General features: G+C 38.0%; 1 protein-coding gene across 1 annotated transcript in view; it reads left to right on the top strand.

Annotated features, from left to right (window-relative positions):
* The window catches only part of PCCA (propionyl-CoA carboxylase subunit alpha), a 261,842-nt gene that overhangs the window by 115,188 nt on the left and 129,829 nt on the right, over positions 1 to 16,825 (top strand). The window contains exons 13-14 of the mRNA XM_072135508.1: positions 9,728 to 9,871; positions 10,164 to 10,238. Coding sequence (XP_071991609.1) covers positions 9,728 to 9,871; positions 10,164 to 10,238 — 219 coding nt within the window. The remainder of the gene's footprint in view (positions 1 to 9,727; positions 9,872 to 10,163; positions 10,239 to 16,825) is intronic.

The raw sequence follows: 16,825 nt of genomic DNA, 5'->3' as shown, positions 1-16,825 counted from the left end.
TTAATACCAAAGAATTTGTGATTGCAATCATTTTCTGGAAGAAAACAAGTATTATCTGACACAATTGCAGGGGTGCCAATACTTTTGGCCACCACTGCATGTGAAGGTAACATGCAATAAATTGGGTTGCATCACTTTCAATGTATTTTATTTGGTAGTCAAAAAGGGGTATTTAACCTCTCATTCCATTCTCGGTTACTCTCCTTTTGCTTTTTGATGTAAGATGGATCAACTCAGAACAGGTAGCAGAGAGTTTCACTACCAAAGCACAATCAGGGGTGTAGATTATTATTATTATTATTATTATTATTATTATTATTTTGGTCTAGTTCCTTCAACTGAATCTCAAATCTAGGAGCTGGTATAGATTGAAGTTGTATTATACAGGCGGTCCCCTACTTAAGAACACTCGACTTACATACGACCCATAGTTACAAACGGACCACTGGATATTGGTAATTTATTGTACTTTAGTCCTAGGCTACAATAAACAGCTGAAACAGTTATCAAATGTGTCTGTAATGAAGCTTTAGTGTTAATCCTGATTCTTATGACAACCCAACATTTTTAAAATCCAATTATCACAGAGACCAAAAAAGTTCTGGCTGGGATTACAATGATAAAATATACATTGCTCAACTTAAAATATACAAGCTCAACTTAAGAACAAACCTACAGACCCTATCTTGTATGTAACCCGGGGACTGTCTGTACATCACTTTCTGGCACAAGATCTAATAAATTTGTCGGGCTGCCAGAAGCAAAGCCGTGACTCGCCCCCTTCTTTATAGATACACCTAAAGTTGCAAAGTTTGTGCACTAAGCCGCCCTGTGCCAATATTAGTGACTTTTATAATATATTTTTATGCATTGATTAACGTTTATAGAGTGCAGAAAGGCTCTGGGAGTGAGGAGAATGGGTATCACAATGTGATTGTAAATTGGATGCAATTTCTTCTTTGTGTTTTAAATAACACTAAACCGCACCTTCCTCAAAACTTTATTGTAGATATTGAAGATAAATGTTTGAGTCAAAGCACAGCATGATGCCAAAAGTAAAGCTTTCTAGCTGACAATTTAGTTATCTTTTTAATACAATACAGTTTTGAGCACAGACCATGGAATTGTAGTAGTGTTGGCTAAAGAGAGCACAAACTCTGGCAGAAAGAGGTCCTTCCGTGGGCTCATGCATGGGTCTGTGGGCAAATGCCCACAGAAAGTCTTGAGCATGTGCTAGCCACAAAAAATGGCTAGCACATAGCTCCATTATAAGGTCGTCCGCATGAGGCATTAGGCTAAGTTCACACCTACGTTAGTGGTGCCGCTGCTATTTTTTTGTTATTTATAATGGTATAAATAATGCGGGCTGCAGCAGTATCTTTCCGGTTATAAATAGATGCTTATTGAAAGGTTAACTTCATATATTCAAGGCGACGGGAATGGATCATTAATAGAAGGCCTTACGCTTACTGCCCATCTTCGGTGTCCTGTATTCTATCCCATAACGTAATAGACTCTCACACACCCCTGCTAATGGAACTTTTCCTTATGTGTCTAGGGATTTGCCAAATGTATTGTGATGGCAGATGTCAGAAGCAAGAAGGAAAAGTATATTTGTCTTTGTTAGGCATTATCCTTATTCTTCACAACCGCTAGTGTGATATAGTATTGCCCCCCCCCCTAAATATTTATTTTTCAGACTGCTATTGCATTGCTTTTACAGTAATTTAGTTTCTTCACTACTCCACGCTAACCTTAAGAATATATGTTGTATTCTCACTACCCCATATGCTTCTCCTGACTGTGCAAGATCTACATTGCTAAAGCATTTGTTCAGTGGGTGTGCACCCTGCAGAGAGCTAAAACTTCAAACTCTTATTTTGCCCTTCCCTTCACTACTAACAGATGCTGTGAATTTTCAAAGATGCCTCCTTTTGTAGTTTGTTATTATATAGGTTGTCTATATATTTCTTCTGCCAGGAAATCAGTGTTTGCATTTTCTACATTTGTGAATTTTATGTCATTTTTGTGTTGCTTCTCTGCAGTTTGTAGGGACACGATCTTGATTTACAGTTTCCATGTAAGTCCAACACTACTTTTTGCGGACAAATGTTTTTGTTTGATTTTTTTTTTGTCACTCAAAGTTTTACTTTTCCAATCTAGTGGCTAGTTTACCGAGATAATGATACACCATCTGTTGCTGACCTTTAATGTCTAAAAATAGCATATATTTTATCACTTTTATTGCATTTATTTCCTAGGCAATTTCTTTTTGTGAGAGGGATTTCAATATTTCTTTTAAGTTATAACATTAGGATAAACTAATATGGAGGGCCGTTTCTGGATCACTTGGACAACATGGCAAGTGGCTAAAAAGTGACCCCATCCTGCCCCATGCAAATAATATTGAAAGCATAGATTATGATGGTGCAGAAATCGCCTACATTCACTTGGTGTTTTTGCCCTCAATTTTAACGATACATAGAGCAGATTCCGGACTTTTCCTTACAACAGAGGGCAGCAGCATATGCCCATTATATGCCCATACAGTGTGATAGGTCCTTCTGTTCTACCCAATCCCCTGAAAATGTAAGCAGGAGAAAACATCTGCAGCAGCCAGGTATTGGTTGCTTTCCAGTGATGTCACTGTTCTTGTATGGGCAGTTAGATCACTGGGATTCGTGGGGGCTCCCGTGAAAGGTGCAGCTAAGTGCCACAGGGTGAGCAGGTCTGACTGAGTATAGATCACAGCTGGCTTTTAGTGTCTATGGTTTGAGGAACACTCCAACACCGGATAAACCTCATTCCTGCTTCCTTGCTGACAAGGCAGGGGTGGCTACATTAAAGTACAGCTTAAAAAAACTTAAGGGCAGTATGGTAACGCAGCTGAATACCTTCTAGATAAAATTTCTCTCATGATCCAGGATGGTGGCATCATCCAGAAAATAATTTTGAAGTGAGTATAAATTGGTTGTATAAAGTCAAGGAGGTGGAGATTTTAACACTGAATTCAAGCTCGCTCTTCCTCAGAAAGCCGTTTTGACTGTAATTGATGGTCCTACATCCAGAGACTTCACTAACCAGATCTCCCGAAGTACTGGGCATGATGTCAATCACAGGGAAGGAGGCCTTCTGAGGCAGGGAAAGCTTGACTTCCATGTTTAACACTCCTCCTGCTTGACTTTATTCAATCAATTTTCAACTCCCTTCAAAGTTGATTTTGTGGATGATGGAACCATGCAGGGCCATAAAAGAAACATCTGGAAGGTGTAAAGCTGCTAAACAAGATAGCGTCCGGGGCAACTGCACAAATTCCCTGGTTCTCAGAATGGCCCTGCTTATATGCTTTGGATATCAGTATATCTATGTCCATTGAACGCATATTTTTGGATTCGTGCCTTTTCCTTTATGAATGTACACAGTGGAACATCAATTAAGTTATTTATTTTGGCTGGTCAAAGAAGAAATGCTTCACCATTAAATGGTAACAAGCAGTGGACCCAGTGTGGCACAAAGCCATTTTGGACTTCAGATACTCATAGGTCATTACCCAAGTGTCCCCATGGATACATACCCTTAAAAGGGAACCTGCTGTTTTTGCAGTATCATGAGGTAGTGTATGAAATATCATTTCCAGAAAATCATCTTTTACGTTAATATTTTTTTTAAGCAATAATGCCCCCTCCAGGGGTTGTCTGGACTTCAAGATTTTTGGAGGTTTTAAAAATTAGAGAAGCACCATTCTCTGTAAGTATACGGAGATGCAGGGTTGATCTTATGACCACAGCGTGCACCCACTCCAAGTCATGGCTATGGCCTGTGTGAGCATTAAACCAGCTGCAGGCAGAGACTGGGGTCGCCACTGCACCTCTTTATACATAGCGCTGGATTGGAGCTCCAAATGGAAGCAAGTATAACTTGTTTTTGTTTTCATAGCTCCCCATACCAGTCTTGAAAGATGAAATTGGATTTAGTAGTATTAGTGCTAGCAATTTTTAAAAAGATAGAGGCTTTACAGCAAACAAGTGTTACATGAAATATGAGATTCTTAGTATGATTCCAAAGCCATGGTTTGAGGAGCTATAGAACCGAAGAAGTGTCTGAAGTGGCACTCCCTTCAGCATCTCGGTGTGATTCATTTAACTCCCTGCAGGTCCTGAGTCTGCAGCGCTGTCTTTAGACGTCTTTTTCACTGGGTCTTAATGTCTGATTTTTCTGCTTCCTGTGGGAGTAATAGAAGAATGTATTGAGGAAGCTGTTAAAGGAAACCTGCCATTGCAGATATAGCTGATAAGGTAGACTGGCTGGTTGGTTCATGCTGAAACCCTCTTCATTATAGTATTTTTTTGCTAAACAGTCAAAGTAATTTGACTAGTATTTGATAAAAGCTTATGTTGGTGTTTTGTAAATTAGCGGCAGAGACTACTGGGGTGTGGAATAGCCACACAAGTGGGAGTGGGAGTAAAGACTACCTTATGCCCCAGTAGCTGGAGTCCATGCTGCCTACAAGGCGTGTAGCTTCCTGTAGCTGCGTGCACTCACTCATTTGGAGCTGAGACTGTGCAGCTGTCTATGCGCATGTACAGAACTCCTGCTTCGCTGACAAGTTCACGCAGCTACAGGAAGTTGCATCAAATTGGAGTAGCCTTGACTTCTGTTCCAGCACACAGCTTCTCCACACTCCAGTAGCATATGCTGCTAATTTACCTTACACTAGCAAAAAAAAATACTATGGGGATGAGGGTTTCAGCATGCACCTACCAGCGGATCTACCTTATTATCTAGATTTGTAATGGTAGGTTGCCTTTAAGATTTGGCCTCCTTTGGTGGATGAACATTGACTTTAGAATTGCTTTTAGATATTCTACATATTTTAAATACATTTCCTCTAAATCTACCACCTGCACTTCTAATTTCTGATATTAAGGAAAACATTAATGGCCGTACACAAACACAACAAACTATTTTCTCGTATAAGTGCTGCCTGAGTCAACATCCTGCAGCATTTGGAGAGAACTGCAAGAGATTTGTATACTCTTGTGCTATGTTCATTTTTTTACAGTAATTTTTTCCATTCATATCAGAGGATGATGCAGTATGCACTACTCCCATCCGAGCTGTGCATAAAACTTGTCCATTTAAGTCAGAGTGTGTGAAAAAAATTTGACTGCAATAGGATAACATTCTAGTGTGGCCAGTTTTTCACTCATTTCTTTCAAGGAAGGGATAGTATTAGGACAGAAATCTGACCATCGTATCAAACTAGTACTACTTTGGTCAGTAAAAATTTGACAGTTGGTTTGTGGTCAGTTGGCCTAAATAACATGAAAGCAAATTAATTTTTTTTATGGTAATAAACATATTTGAACATACAGGCAGTCCCCAAGATAGGTTCTGTAGTTTTGTTCTTAAGTTGAGTTTGTATGTAAGTCTGAACTGTATCTTTTATAATTGTAATCCCCGGCAGAATTTTTTTGGTCTCCGTGACAATTGGATTTTAAAAATGTTGGGTTGTCATAAGAACCAGGATTTACAATAAAGCTTAATTGCAGACACCTTTGATAACTGTTACAGCTGATCATTGTCGCCTCGGGGTATAGTACAGTAAATTACCAATATCCAGAGGTCCGTTTGTAACTAGGGGTAGTCTGTAAGTTGGGTGTTCTTAAGTGGGGGACCTCCTGTATTTGCCGTGAGTCAGTAGTAAGACACAGATCTTGCCTAAGAATGGACATGCTAGGTCACTGTAAATAACGTCTTCATCTTGGACTCTCCCCCCTTAGTTGTTTAGCTAATATGTTACCGTGTGTTGTTATGTGCTCTATTAACTTTAGCCTAATAGGGTCAGGCCCTAGGATTTCCACTGTAAATAAAGCAACTTTTATGCTCTCAAACAGATAGAGCAGGAAGACGCCATGTAACACTTTTATCTCCCGGTTTTTCTTTTTCTGGAGATATAGATTGTGGCTTGTTACAGGAAGGGCCCTCTTTCCTCTTTTGGCTAGTTCACTCGAGTTTTGGAACTTCTGTTCTTGTGTGCACATTTTTATGAAACCTATTTGAAAATGTATAACACCATGTAATTAACGGTGCTTCTTATAGAAATGGATAATAATAAAATCCTGGTCAAGTGCAGTTGAACAGCTCATTGCAGCATGCTTATGTAAGCTGTATGTTATGAACCTCATAACAGTGTTACATGATCAGGATTTAGTTTTCTTGTTTTAACCCATGAAACTGATCACTGCAGTTTAAATATTAAATGACTTTAAGCAAAGATCTTCCAAACTTCAGAAAACTTAAACCAAAGTTGGAGATTGAGTATTTTTATTTTCTAAGACATAACTGAATCTACATATAATTTCACTTATAAAATGAGTCCGACAAATAAGCCTCCATTCAGTTCATTTAGATCTAGATGTCCTTTTCAATATTTCTAAAACAAAAAGTCACTTTTCTTTTTAGAATATGTGGAGATCTAACCAAGACAAAAAGCTAAACTTGATATAATAGATTGGACTATAAAATTCCTTAGCAAAGCAGTTATTTTACTTGTTCACAGTTCAGATGTTTTTTTAAATTGAGATACCGCTCAAGTTTTAAGCATGTGGTAAAATGTGCAACAAGTGAAAATTGATATTTCTTAATTGGATTGCTTTTTTCATTTCTGGCTTGACTAGAATACCCTAGTACATTTTTTGTGTTGTCCACCAATTAAAGTTGGCAATAATTTTCTTTTAAGACCTGGAGTCCATCTCTGCAATTGTGCATGCTAAGCACTCCACAGATAAGTCTAGAGGGAAAAAACCTGAAGGATCCATCTGCTCATTTCTGCTACACTGCGTTAATGTAAGATTACGCTAATCTGGTTGCTTGTCAGGACAGGTTAGTGAAAGCAGGCGAATTGTTAAGATTTAGAGTAAACTAGTAATTGAGGAAATCATAAGCTGCTGCCATGCTTGCCATGTTGAGTATAACAGAGCAGCATGATTATAAGCTTCCTTAACTTCTACATGTAGAACACGACATATTGCAAGGTTAATGTGGAGTTTTTAGAAATATAGCATTATTTAGATTGCAATAAATGGTTTAGAAAAATGCACGTTTGCATATGCTTAAAGGGGTTGTCCACATAATTGATTAAATAGTTTGTGAAATAAAGAATTAAACAGTTTTACCATACACTTTATGTATCAATTCATTACAGTTTTCTATATCACTGCTTTCTGTCAGTTTATGGGAAGCTTCATAGTTTACTTCCATTGGACATAAATCAGTCCCTGGTCACATGATGTCACACAGGTGGACATCTCATAACAGACAGTTGTGATTACTCTCTGTGATACGAATAAGCCGTGCACATGATCATGGACAAATTTCTCTCCACCGGAAGAAAATTGTGAAGCTTCCCTTAGACTGACAGCAAACAGAAAGTATATTTAATAATTGTAAAACTTTTAATTACACAGACAATTTCACTTATTTGCTGAAAGTTTGCCAGGAATTACGACCTTTTCATCTTTTGTATGCAAGAAAACTCACAAACAATGCATGATAAATGCCTCCCATAGTGGGGGAACTTATCATATGTCTGCACTTGTGCACTGGCCCACAGCACCAGCAGCCACTCCCCTTCACAGCCACATGGCATGGAAGTTGAAGTAGTTGCAAAATAATCGCAACTTCTTGCAGTATGTAAGTAACTGCGATTATTTCACTGCTTCTACACCAGAAAACTGGCATAGAAGCACTGATCCATGTCCCCCATAGTGTATTAGAGACAAATGTTCTGGTCTCCTGGTTTTTTTTTTCTCTCTCTCTCCTCCCTTTCTTCCTGCTTTTGGTGTGTGTGTAAATAAGCTTTCTCTCCTGTACCTGTACAGACAGTGGATAGAAAAGAAACGGCTAATGACTTAACCCTTTACAGACGGACTAAAGCGTAGAATGATCAATTGAAATATTTTTTGGTAGTGGAAAGATTTATTCTTCAGCCTCCTGCCCTTATCAATCTACTGTGTAGGACTTTCAATTACAACGCTCACTGAAGGAGAAGAAAGGAGCAGAAAATATGACAGAGAAAATGTTTTACTTTAATGAAGTTTATTACAAAATCTCCTATTCTCACTATTTAAAAAGATTTAATGGCAAAGTAAAACTTTGACCCTTTCCTGACTGGTCAACATAAAATTGCATCAAACTGTCATCAAGGGATGTGTGCAGAGGGCTCCCACACTGAGCCCACTACATAAAGGGCAGGTGTCTGGTGTGTTTTACAGCAGATATCTGCCGCATTCAGATGTGCTGTAGTCAAACCCTATTCGTGCATTGGGCTCAGCCATTTTGGCACTGTTTATAACTGAATAACTGCAGCTCCATAACCCAGATACACCTCGTCTTGAAAGAGTTAAGTTAGCCTACATTTAAGCATTCATTTAAGCTCTAGAACAGGAGTAGCAGATTGATATTTTATAGGAAAATATTTAGTATTTAAATATCTTCTTTTGTGCTAAAGAGTTTTTTTTTTTTAAATAAAAATATGTTAAAAAATTGGAATTTTTTATTATGATATCCAAGTTCCAAAACAAAAGTTAATTTTCACCGGTAAGTTTGTTTACCAACTTTAACACCACGAAACAGGATCCTCATGGATTTTCTTTTAAGCATTCTCTTTTTATGTTAAAACTTGTTAATACAAAATAGTATACAGATGAACTGGAAATAATATTTTTTTCTTATATGAGTCACACTGAGAGGATAAAGGAGCATTACTTCTAATACCCCTATCATGGGTTCTATTGCACTTAAAAAGACACCAGAAGTATGATTCTAAAGATGAGAATCTTATCTTTGCGGCTGTGGAGGGAGTTTGGTTCTGTGAACTTCTAGTTCAATTAGACTGTCTAAAAGATATGGTCTGGAATTGGACCTCTATCACAGAGAACCACAATACTGATGTTTTTTTTTGAAAGATAAAATTGACTTAAATTTGAAAAATATGCTTATGTGCTTATGTATTCACTGGCTTTACACTAAAACCAATCTTTAAGGGATTGTCAGAGATGTCTATTTCAAACGCCTCATTGTCCACAAGTAATTTCAATACCTAAATACCTCATACCTCTCTGTTATGAGGAAGGAGTCTTGTCACCACTACAACACTGGTATTAGTCTAGATGCACATGACCGTGTGCTCACTGGGGTCGGAAACCTTAGCGTAGCACAAGACTGGGTGAAGAAGGGAGGGGGATTGAGTGTTCCTCACCCCTCCTCTCTTCATGGAAATATTAGCGCTAAATCTGGCCAAATAGAAGACCTGTCCTCCCGGCCGAATTCCGATTCAGTTGAAAATATGGTCATTTATTTTCCATTAAAAACAATGCTAGCCTTTTAAAAAAAAATGTGTTGTGTTACAGCTAGCACACAGGCAGAAAATAAACGTGCATGTAGCTTTAATTTTCTTTTAATTCTAAACATATATTTGTCTTCAAAAGCTTGATGTTGAGGCATGTATGCAATGGATGACCTTGAGGAAAGGTTACTTTTTGTGGAAAAGTGCTGCACAATATGGAGTCAACAGTAAAGTATTTAATTTTTACGGGAAAAAAAAAATATTGAACATGTTGTGTACCACAATATTATAGATTTACAACTGGTGATGGATTGGTGAGCATATCCCCCAATGGTTACTGCGTCATTTCTTTTTCTATTTTTGAATTTTACTTTTCAGGTTGAACATCCTATCACAGAATGTATTACTGGCCTGGACCTGGTTGAAGAAATGATCCGTGTTGCGAAAGGTTACTCTCTCAGACACAAACAGGCTGATATCCCTATAAATGGCTGGGCAGTTGAATGTCGTGTCTATGCTGAGGTAAAAAGAATGTTTTTTGCAATGGTTTACTAAGAATCACTATGCAATAGTGTCTGTAAAATTCAGTCACACTGCCATTCAAACTTCCATTGTTTTTTTTGTTTTTTTTAAGGGCGATAAGGAATAGAGATTCAAATAGTGTCAACTTTTAGCCTAAAACGGAAATATTTTAATTTGATTGTAATAAAAGGTTTATTTTGCTCACCAATGTATCAGCATTTATCTTTTTTCCTATTTTAATTTTAATGATATGTTTATATGTATCAATTTCTGCTTTATTTTACCGATTTAGGATCCATATAAATCCTTTGGCCTGCCCTCCATTGGCCGTCTTTCCCAGTACAGTGAACCGCATCATCTGCCTGGGGTATGTTTATACATTGTGTTGCATTTCAGCAAATTTATTATTATTTATATATTATTATATTATTATTTATATATTGTTATTTCAGCATCTTCCATAAAGTAAGGCTGTTGGTTGTGGTGCTTAGCACAAGAGCATAAATACCAACCTGGGAAAACCCTGTTGTTTGTTGGGTATTTTTGACTAGTGTATTTGTTCATCAATTTTCTGCTGCGTAAAAAGAACAAAAAGGTCTCCTTTTTCTGTGCAGTAAAAGTAGAATTGGTGTAACTGTGACCCTGTGTTTTGCTTGAAGACTGACGGGGGCATTACCATCCATGTGTAAGATTACACAGACTGATTACTTGCATGGAATAGGGGAGAATTCAGAATTTAAAGATGTTATTGGATATGTGATTTATTTCACTTCTTAAATTGTTTTTCCCATATTCTTTCTAATGGGACCTGACCCTTTCTTGGCTCAGAGACTCCATGCTGTGTTCAAAGCGTGTGAGTAGAACAAAAATTGCAAGGGTTTAACAGGCATTATGTCTTGCTAAATATTAGAAGAGAAAACATGCATTAGAGGTTGTGCTTAAGCATCACTTGTGAACATCAAGCAAGGGACTCATTGAATTAAAATGTATGTTAATTATTCAGCCTTTTTTTCTCCTCTCTCGTTTTTTTCCCTACTTTTTTAATAGCTAACAAGATGTCAAACATTTTGCCCTTGCAAGTTTCTGCAATTTGCAGTTTTCAAACGTGAGACCTGTTGAAAGTACAAGTGATAATGGACAAAACTGTACCCCCCACAGACAATGTCCCACCAAATCTTTCTTCAATTAATGCTGCAGCAGGAGTTTTGTGTAATAATATTTGGGCTTGCAAGCTATCCAGAGACAAGGAAAAACAATTAAAATGTCTTAAATATTCAGTGCACTGCTGTTATTTGCCTATATGAATGTAGCATGTCAGCTAAATGGACCAAGGGATAGATAAAGTGATCCAGTGCAGGGGAGTGCACACTAAGCTTTGTCTATCATTATTGCTGGGAGCAATCAAATTGATGCCAGCAGGACAGTAGACGTGTTGACAGCTGTAATTATGTATCTCCATGGTGATCACTTTTGGCCTGTCATGGAGGCCCACTTGTCCCCTCCCTTGCAAGCATTTAATCAGATTGGGCTGTCACTTGTCAGGTAGACATGGCAGGCTGGGAGTTGTGCTTTGAGGGAAAAGTGAATTGAAAAATCGGGGTGGGAGATGCCTGCAAGCTTCACGTGGTATGTTACCATTCAGGCAAAATACACTTTAATTATGCCAGAGGCTTCAACACGGTGGTGAGGACATCAGGCCTATGGCTTGATGATGTTTTGTGAAAATGAGAGCAGATATTCTTAGTCAGCAGCATCTTTTGCATCTAATTGTTGAATTAATTGCAAGTAAGATAATTATCTTTTCACAGGGTTCCTCTTTTACACACAGTTTTCAATTAACCATGGTGTTTTAATGATTTAATAAAAAATATGGTTACTCCTAAATGCACACATGCTCACCCTATAAAACTGCTATGCTTAAGAGCTGAGATTTGCATAATGTAACTTGTCGACAAATATTAATTGGCTAATGCAGATTGTTTTGTACAGCTTGACCACAATTTCCAAAGACCTGAGCGGTTATTTTATTTTAGTGGACTTGAAGATGCAGAAGCTCAAATTCAAAGATAGCTTTACTTATTTTTGCATTTCTTAGTGTTACACTTTCCAAATAACCATGATTGGAGTTGGTTTTGCTTGAATATTATTATTACTAAATACAAGCCTATATTCTGCATAATGTAGTATTAATGTATTTTGGATGTGCTGTTAAGTAAATGAGACATGAGTAAAAGGGAACATACATTTAAAAAAAAAAAAAAAAAAAGTTAGCGTTTGGTTCTAGATGAAACGTGTTATGCCACATATTTTTTTTTAAATTAATTAATTTATGTTAAAATCTTAAATCCCTCTAGTCAAAGAGGCTCTAAAAGTTTTTAAAATAGTTAATGCCAGCGTACTGCACAGAGGTGCACTCGGCCACTGGAGTGAAATTTCAGATGTAGACTATGCCGGTTTTCTGGTAAATATGATAGGTTGGGGCTTCAACGTCCCCACCTACTCTTGAGCCCGCTATGCCTGCTTTCGGAAATTTTATCTTGTGGGACGGAAAACCAACAAAAATGCCACAAATGGAGCTTTATACATGCCTTCTATACCAGAAACTGGCACATTATGACTGGCAGACAAGTCATAATGTGTCCCCAAGGAGTTTAAACTATGGGTAATAAGGAGTTTAAACTATGGGTAATCATTGACCGTTTGACAATAATGTAGACTGAGATTCTAGCAGCTATGCATTATTGGTATACATGACAATTGGTGGCACCAATTAACTATATAACTTTTCTGTTGGCGGTAATTTGCCTTGCCAATTAACTCAGCGCAACTAAAGATACAGGACAGAAATGAAAAACTTTATATGATTTCTCTTTTATTAGGAAGGTTCTTCTCACAGGTGAAAATAGTCTGTGAGTTTCAAGGCTCCTCCACCCACCCATAACCTAAACCCTGCGGTTGTGGAACTTTGCCTGAATTCCTCTGTCCCTTGGATCAGTGGGACATGTCTGTCTGTCTTGAGTGTTTTGATTAGGTCTTCACAGTTCCAGATACCAATGTTTGACAGAAGCAATTTAATAAATATTTGTCCCCAGGAGCTGCTCATAAGGTAAACCTTTAATGCTCAGTTGAAGTCAAACTGAGAGATAAAAAAACTGAATCAGCAATGTACTAACAAACATGCCGGCTCATTAAGGCAATCAGTCGTTTGTCTTATGAAATTACCCCTTTTCTTTTTCTCATCATGTGGTTAAAGGATACAAAATGATAACATGTAATAATAAACTGTGTCACTGTTAAATCAACCCAAGGAACGAAAAAAAAAAAAATAAACCACTGAGTGACATGGAACAAGCTTTCATTAAATGGCCGCAAAACAAGAAATGCTTCTAGAGTTGTGGAAAACCTTTGCACCAGTGTTTTAAGGTGTCAGGATTTTAATGAACATGACTAGAACCTGGTGTAGTTTTGCCCGGCTGCTGCGCCGCCACCAGGATACATAAACGGGCTAAAGCCTCTTAATATGTCCGGCACGACAAGGGGGGACGGGACGTGGGCGCAATTATTTATATCCCGGTGCGATAAATCTCCCCCTAAGTCTACATTTGCCTACAAAAGGCATCTTTAATGTAAAATTCCCCTCAAAGGGGTTGTCCAGGATTAAGGAAAAAAAGGTCCAAAGTGTCTCATTACTCACATATACATTGTCCTACATGATATTTGTGAATATGTTTGCCCGCACTTGCCCTGGTAACTTTCAGCCCTACATTGTTTACCTGCCTGTGTAGATGTTTATGGAAGGGTTAAACAGTGGTCTCCTCCTCCTTCTCCAGCTGGCTTGCGGCTCATGGCACATGTGCATGACGCCTAACTCTCTCTCCTCCACCTGATCCAGGCTTCCTCTACCTCTAATACACGTTGTATCTCTCCATGTTCTTTTCCGCCCTCACACAGACTCTCTCCATTAATCCACGTGCTGCTACATTTCCCGTACTTGTAAAGTCACGACAGGAACAATGCAAGTCTTGTAATCAAGTTATAAAGCAGGAGAGTAGAACAAAACAATAGTAGTAGGTATGAATATTACCCGTGTTTTCCCAAAAATAAGACAGTGTCTCTTTTTTGTCCCTAAAAGGGCACTAGGTCTTATTTTCAGGGGATGTCTTATTTTTTTCCATAAACAAGAATTCACATTTATTGTTCAACAAAGAATCAACTTCTCTAACATCCTTATAACTCTCCAAACTTACTTCATGCTGAATTTCTATTGGAATCATTAGCCCCAATCTCTTAATGAGGACTTCTTGTCCAGGGTAGCTGCTTGTGTTGCATTTGCAGCACAACCGTCAGTGATTTCATCACATGAATTCTTCCCCCATGCCAGAGTGTCACAACCTTGCATCTATAATATTTACTAATGCTAATGTATGGCGTGGGGGGAGATGTAGCAATGACTGCCACTATGTCTTATTTTCAGGGGAGGCCTTATATTTCTAAGCTTGAACAAAATTGTACTAGGTCTTATTTCAGGAGGATTTCCTATTTTTGGGGAAACAGGGTAGCCATCTGCAGCTGGTCTATACTAGAGAGCAAGGAAGCATAAAAGTCTGATCCCAGACAAACCTGTTAAGAATTTTAGTTTCATGTCTGACCTACATTTATGGCCTCTCATTTAGCTAACTGGTTTCCTAAACTGTGATGATGAGATGCATAAAATTTGAAACAGCTATGTCCACAGTTGGGAATCTGTTCTGTTAGGAATAGATGTACTCTTTTGTCTATTATCCTTCATCATATCGCCAGGCATACTTAACGGTATGCTTGATTTAAAGGGGCTGTCTTTAAAGGTAGCTAAGATGCAATGTTCTCCTTCACAAAGATGGACTTTTTATAGTCTACTGCTTAAAAATGCTTAGCTTTACTTATTTTCTTGAAAAAACCCTCAAACTTTTAGTAAAAAGTAATGGACCGTACATGCAAATTTTGATCAATATCTTCTCTAGCCACAGTGACTTCTTTTTAGTAAGTTTCTACTCTTATGGCTGTGACAATGCAAAGTAACAGCCCCCTGCTCAATGCTACATTCACAGGTGAAATAACTCCACATCCCAACTTCACCCCTTCTTTCAGCTACCTGTGTCGATTTGCATTGATTTTGTTTTTCACGGAACATCATAAACTATAGTCTGAGTGCTAAGTGAAAAACGGTTCTGACTAGGAAATGCTCTACATTTTAATGGATAAGTTACATAAAGTCTGTTAAAATAAAGGTCGTGGGCACTGATCCATTAAAAAGATTAGCATTTAGTGCAGCCTTGTGCCATCCGTTCAGAAAAAGAAACCACAACTGCACACTGTAGACTTTCATGTGCATCTGCCCTAAGTCCTCTTGGCTGTAGGCCAGCCCATAGCAGCAAGAGCCACCGTAAACGCCGCACCATGTGAACTCGTGTTTCCGTATGTTCAGAGACAATTGACTGAAAGCTCGTAAGGTGTTACCCTTATGCAGTGTCCTGTCAAAATGGCTTTAATTGATTTTTTTTTTTTTTTTTTTTGCATTATGTGATCTATTTCTGATTCTCACACCTTGGGCTTTATTTATGCTGATTATTATTTTTTTTTTAATGGGAATGCAGTAGATATTTGTAGTGATACACTAAATATTGCAGTGCTGGGGGCCTGGGTTCAAGTCCCACAGTCAACATCTGCAAAGAGTTTAAATGTTCTCTCCGTGTTAGCGTGGGTTTCCTCCAAGTCCTCCGGTTTCCTCCCACACAACAAAACATTCTGTTAGGTTGATTAGATTGTGATCCCCGTGGGGACAGGGACTGATCTGGCAAGCTCTGTGCAATGCTGCGTAATCTGTGTGCGCTATATAAAGGAATTATTATTATATTAAATATATCCTGAACACATTGCTCTCCCCTGGGCAGGCAGCCACTTCCCCTGCAAAGACAGACATCGAGTTGACTGGCTAGAAGGATAATCAAGAGGGGTTTGACCATAGACATTCACATATTCTTCTCTCCCTAGTGAATGTAATTCCATAGAAATCTTGTTTTGTTTTTATTCGTAGTTTGTGTTCATGTGCCAAATGTTTTATTCCAGCTAATCTAAATAATTATGGGCATCTGGTTCTAATTGTTGACTACATGCAAATGTGTTGTACCCCATATCAGCCAATTAAACAGATGCTTCATTTTTTTTATTCTGCATCAGATCTGAAGGGCCATTTGATGATTTGTTTCCCATTGTTGTTATATATATTACCTTGAAATCATTCTTTTGGTTACAATGTTGGTGTCTTCATTAGAATAGATTAGAATATTATTTTTGTGTGATTTGAAGTGATGTGTGGCTTAACTTAAATTTCTATATATAAAATATTATATTATCAAAAGCTGCCTTTTGGTGGGAAATATGTTTATAGCTTTTTTTCTCAATTATAGCAAATATTTTGTAATATGAAGGGTATTTTGGCTCCTTAGTATTGATGACCCATCCTTGGGCTTCTTTCACACTGGTGTTATTTTTCTCATCCGTGATTCAGCCTAAGAGTAGGTCATCAGTGTCTGTTTTGCCCATAAAAGAATGTTCTCAAATTTTAATCCCCTAGGGATGTTTACACAGTAAAGATCATCCCCTTACTTTACAATTGTATTCGGTTTTATTGATGTTTTAGCTCCTATAACTCAGTGATGGACATTGTAAAATTCCAAAGTGTGGATGAGGCCTCTCTAAGCAGACACTTCATGATTCCTCTGTGCTATGAGATACTGTGTTTATCTACACTTTTATTTATCTTCTAAACATTCTACGAGTATCTGACACCTAGAAAAAGAGAGATGAGACTGGTCAGAGATGAGAGATAATGAGCTACATGAGATGAATAGAAAACACAATTACACTCAGCTCTGCTCCTCACCTAATCAATAAAACACAAGCAGCACTGCTTAT

Source organism: Engystomops pustulosus, chromosome 2 (assembly GCF_040894005.1).
Source record: "Engystomops pustulosus chromosome 2, aEngPut4.maternal, whole genome shotgun sequence".
Taxonomy (NCBI): domain Eukaryota; kingdom Metazoa; phylum Chordata; class Amphibia; order Anura; family Leptodactylidae; genus Engystomops; species Engystomops pustulosus.
The sequence above is the reverse complement of the archived record's forward strand: the minus strand, read 5'-3'. Positions and strand labels throughout refer to the sequence as shown.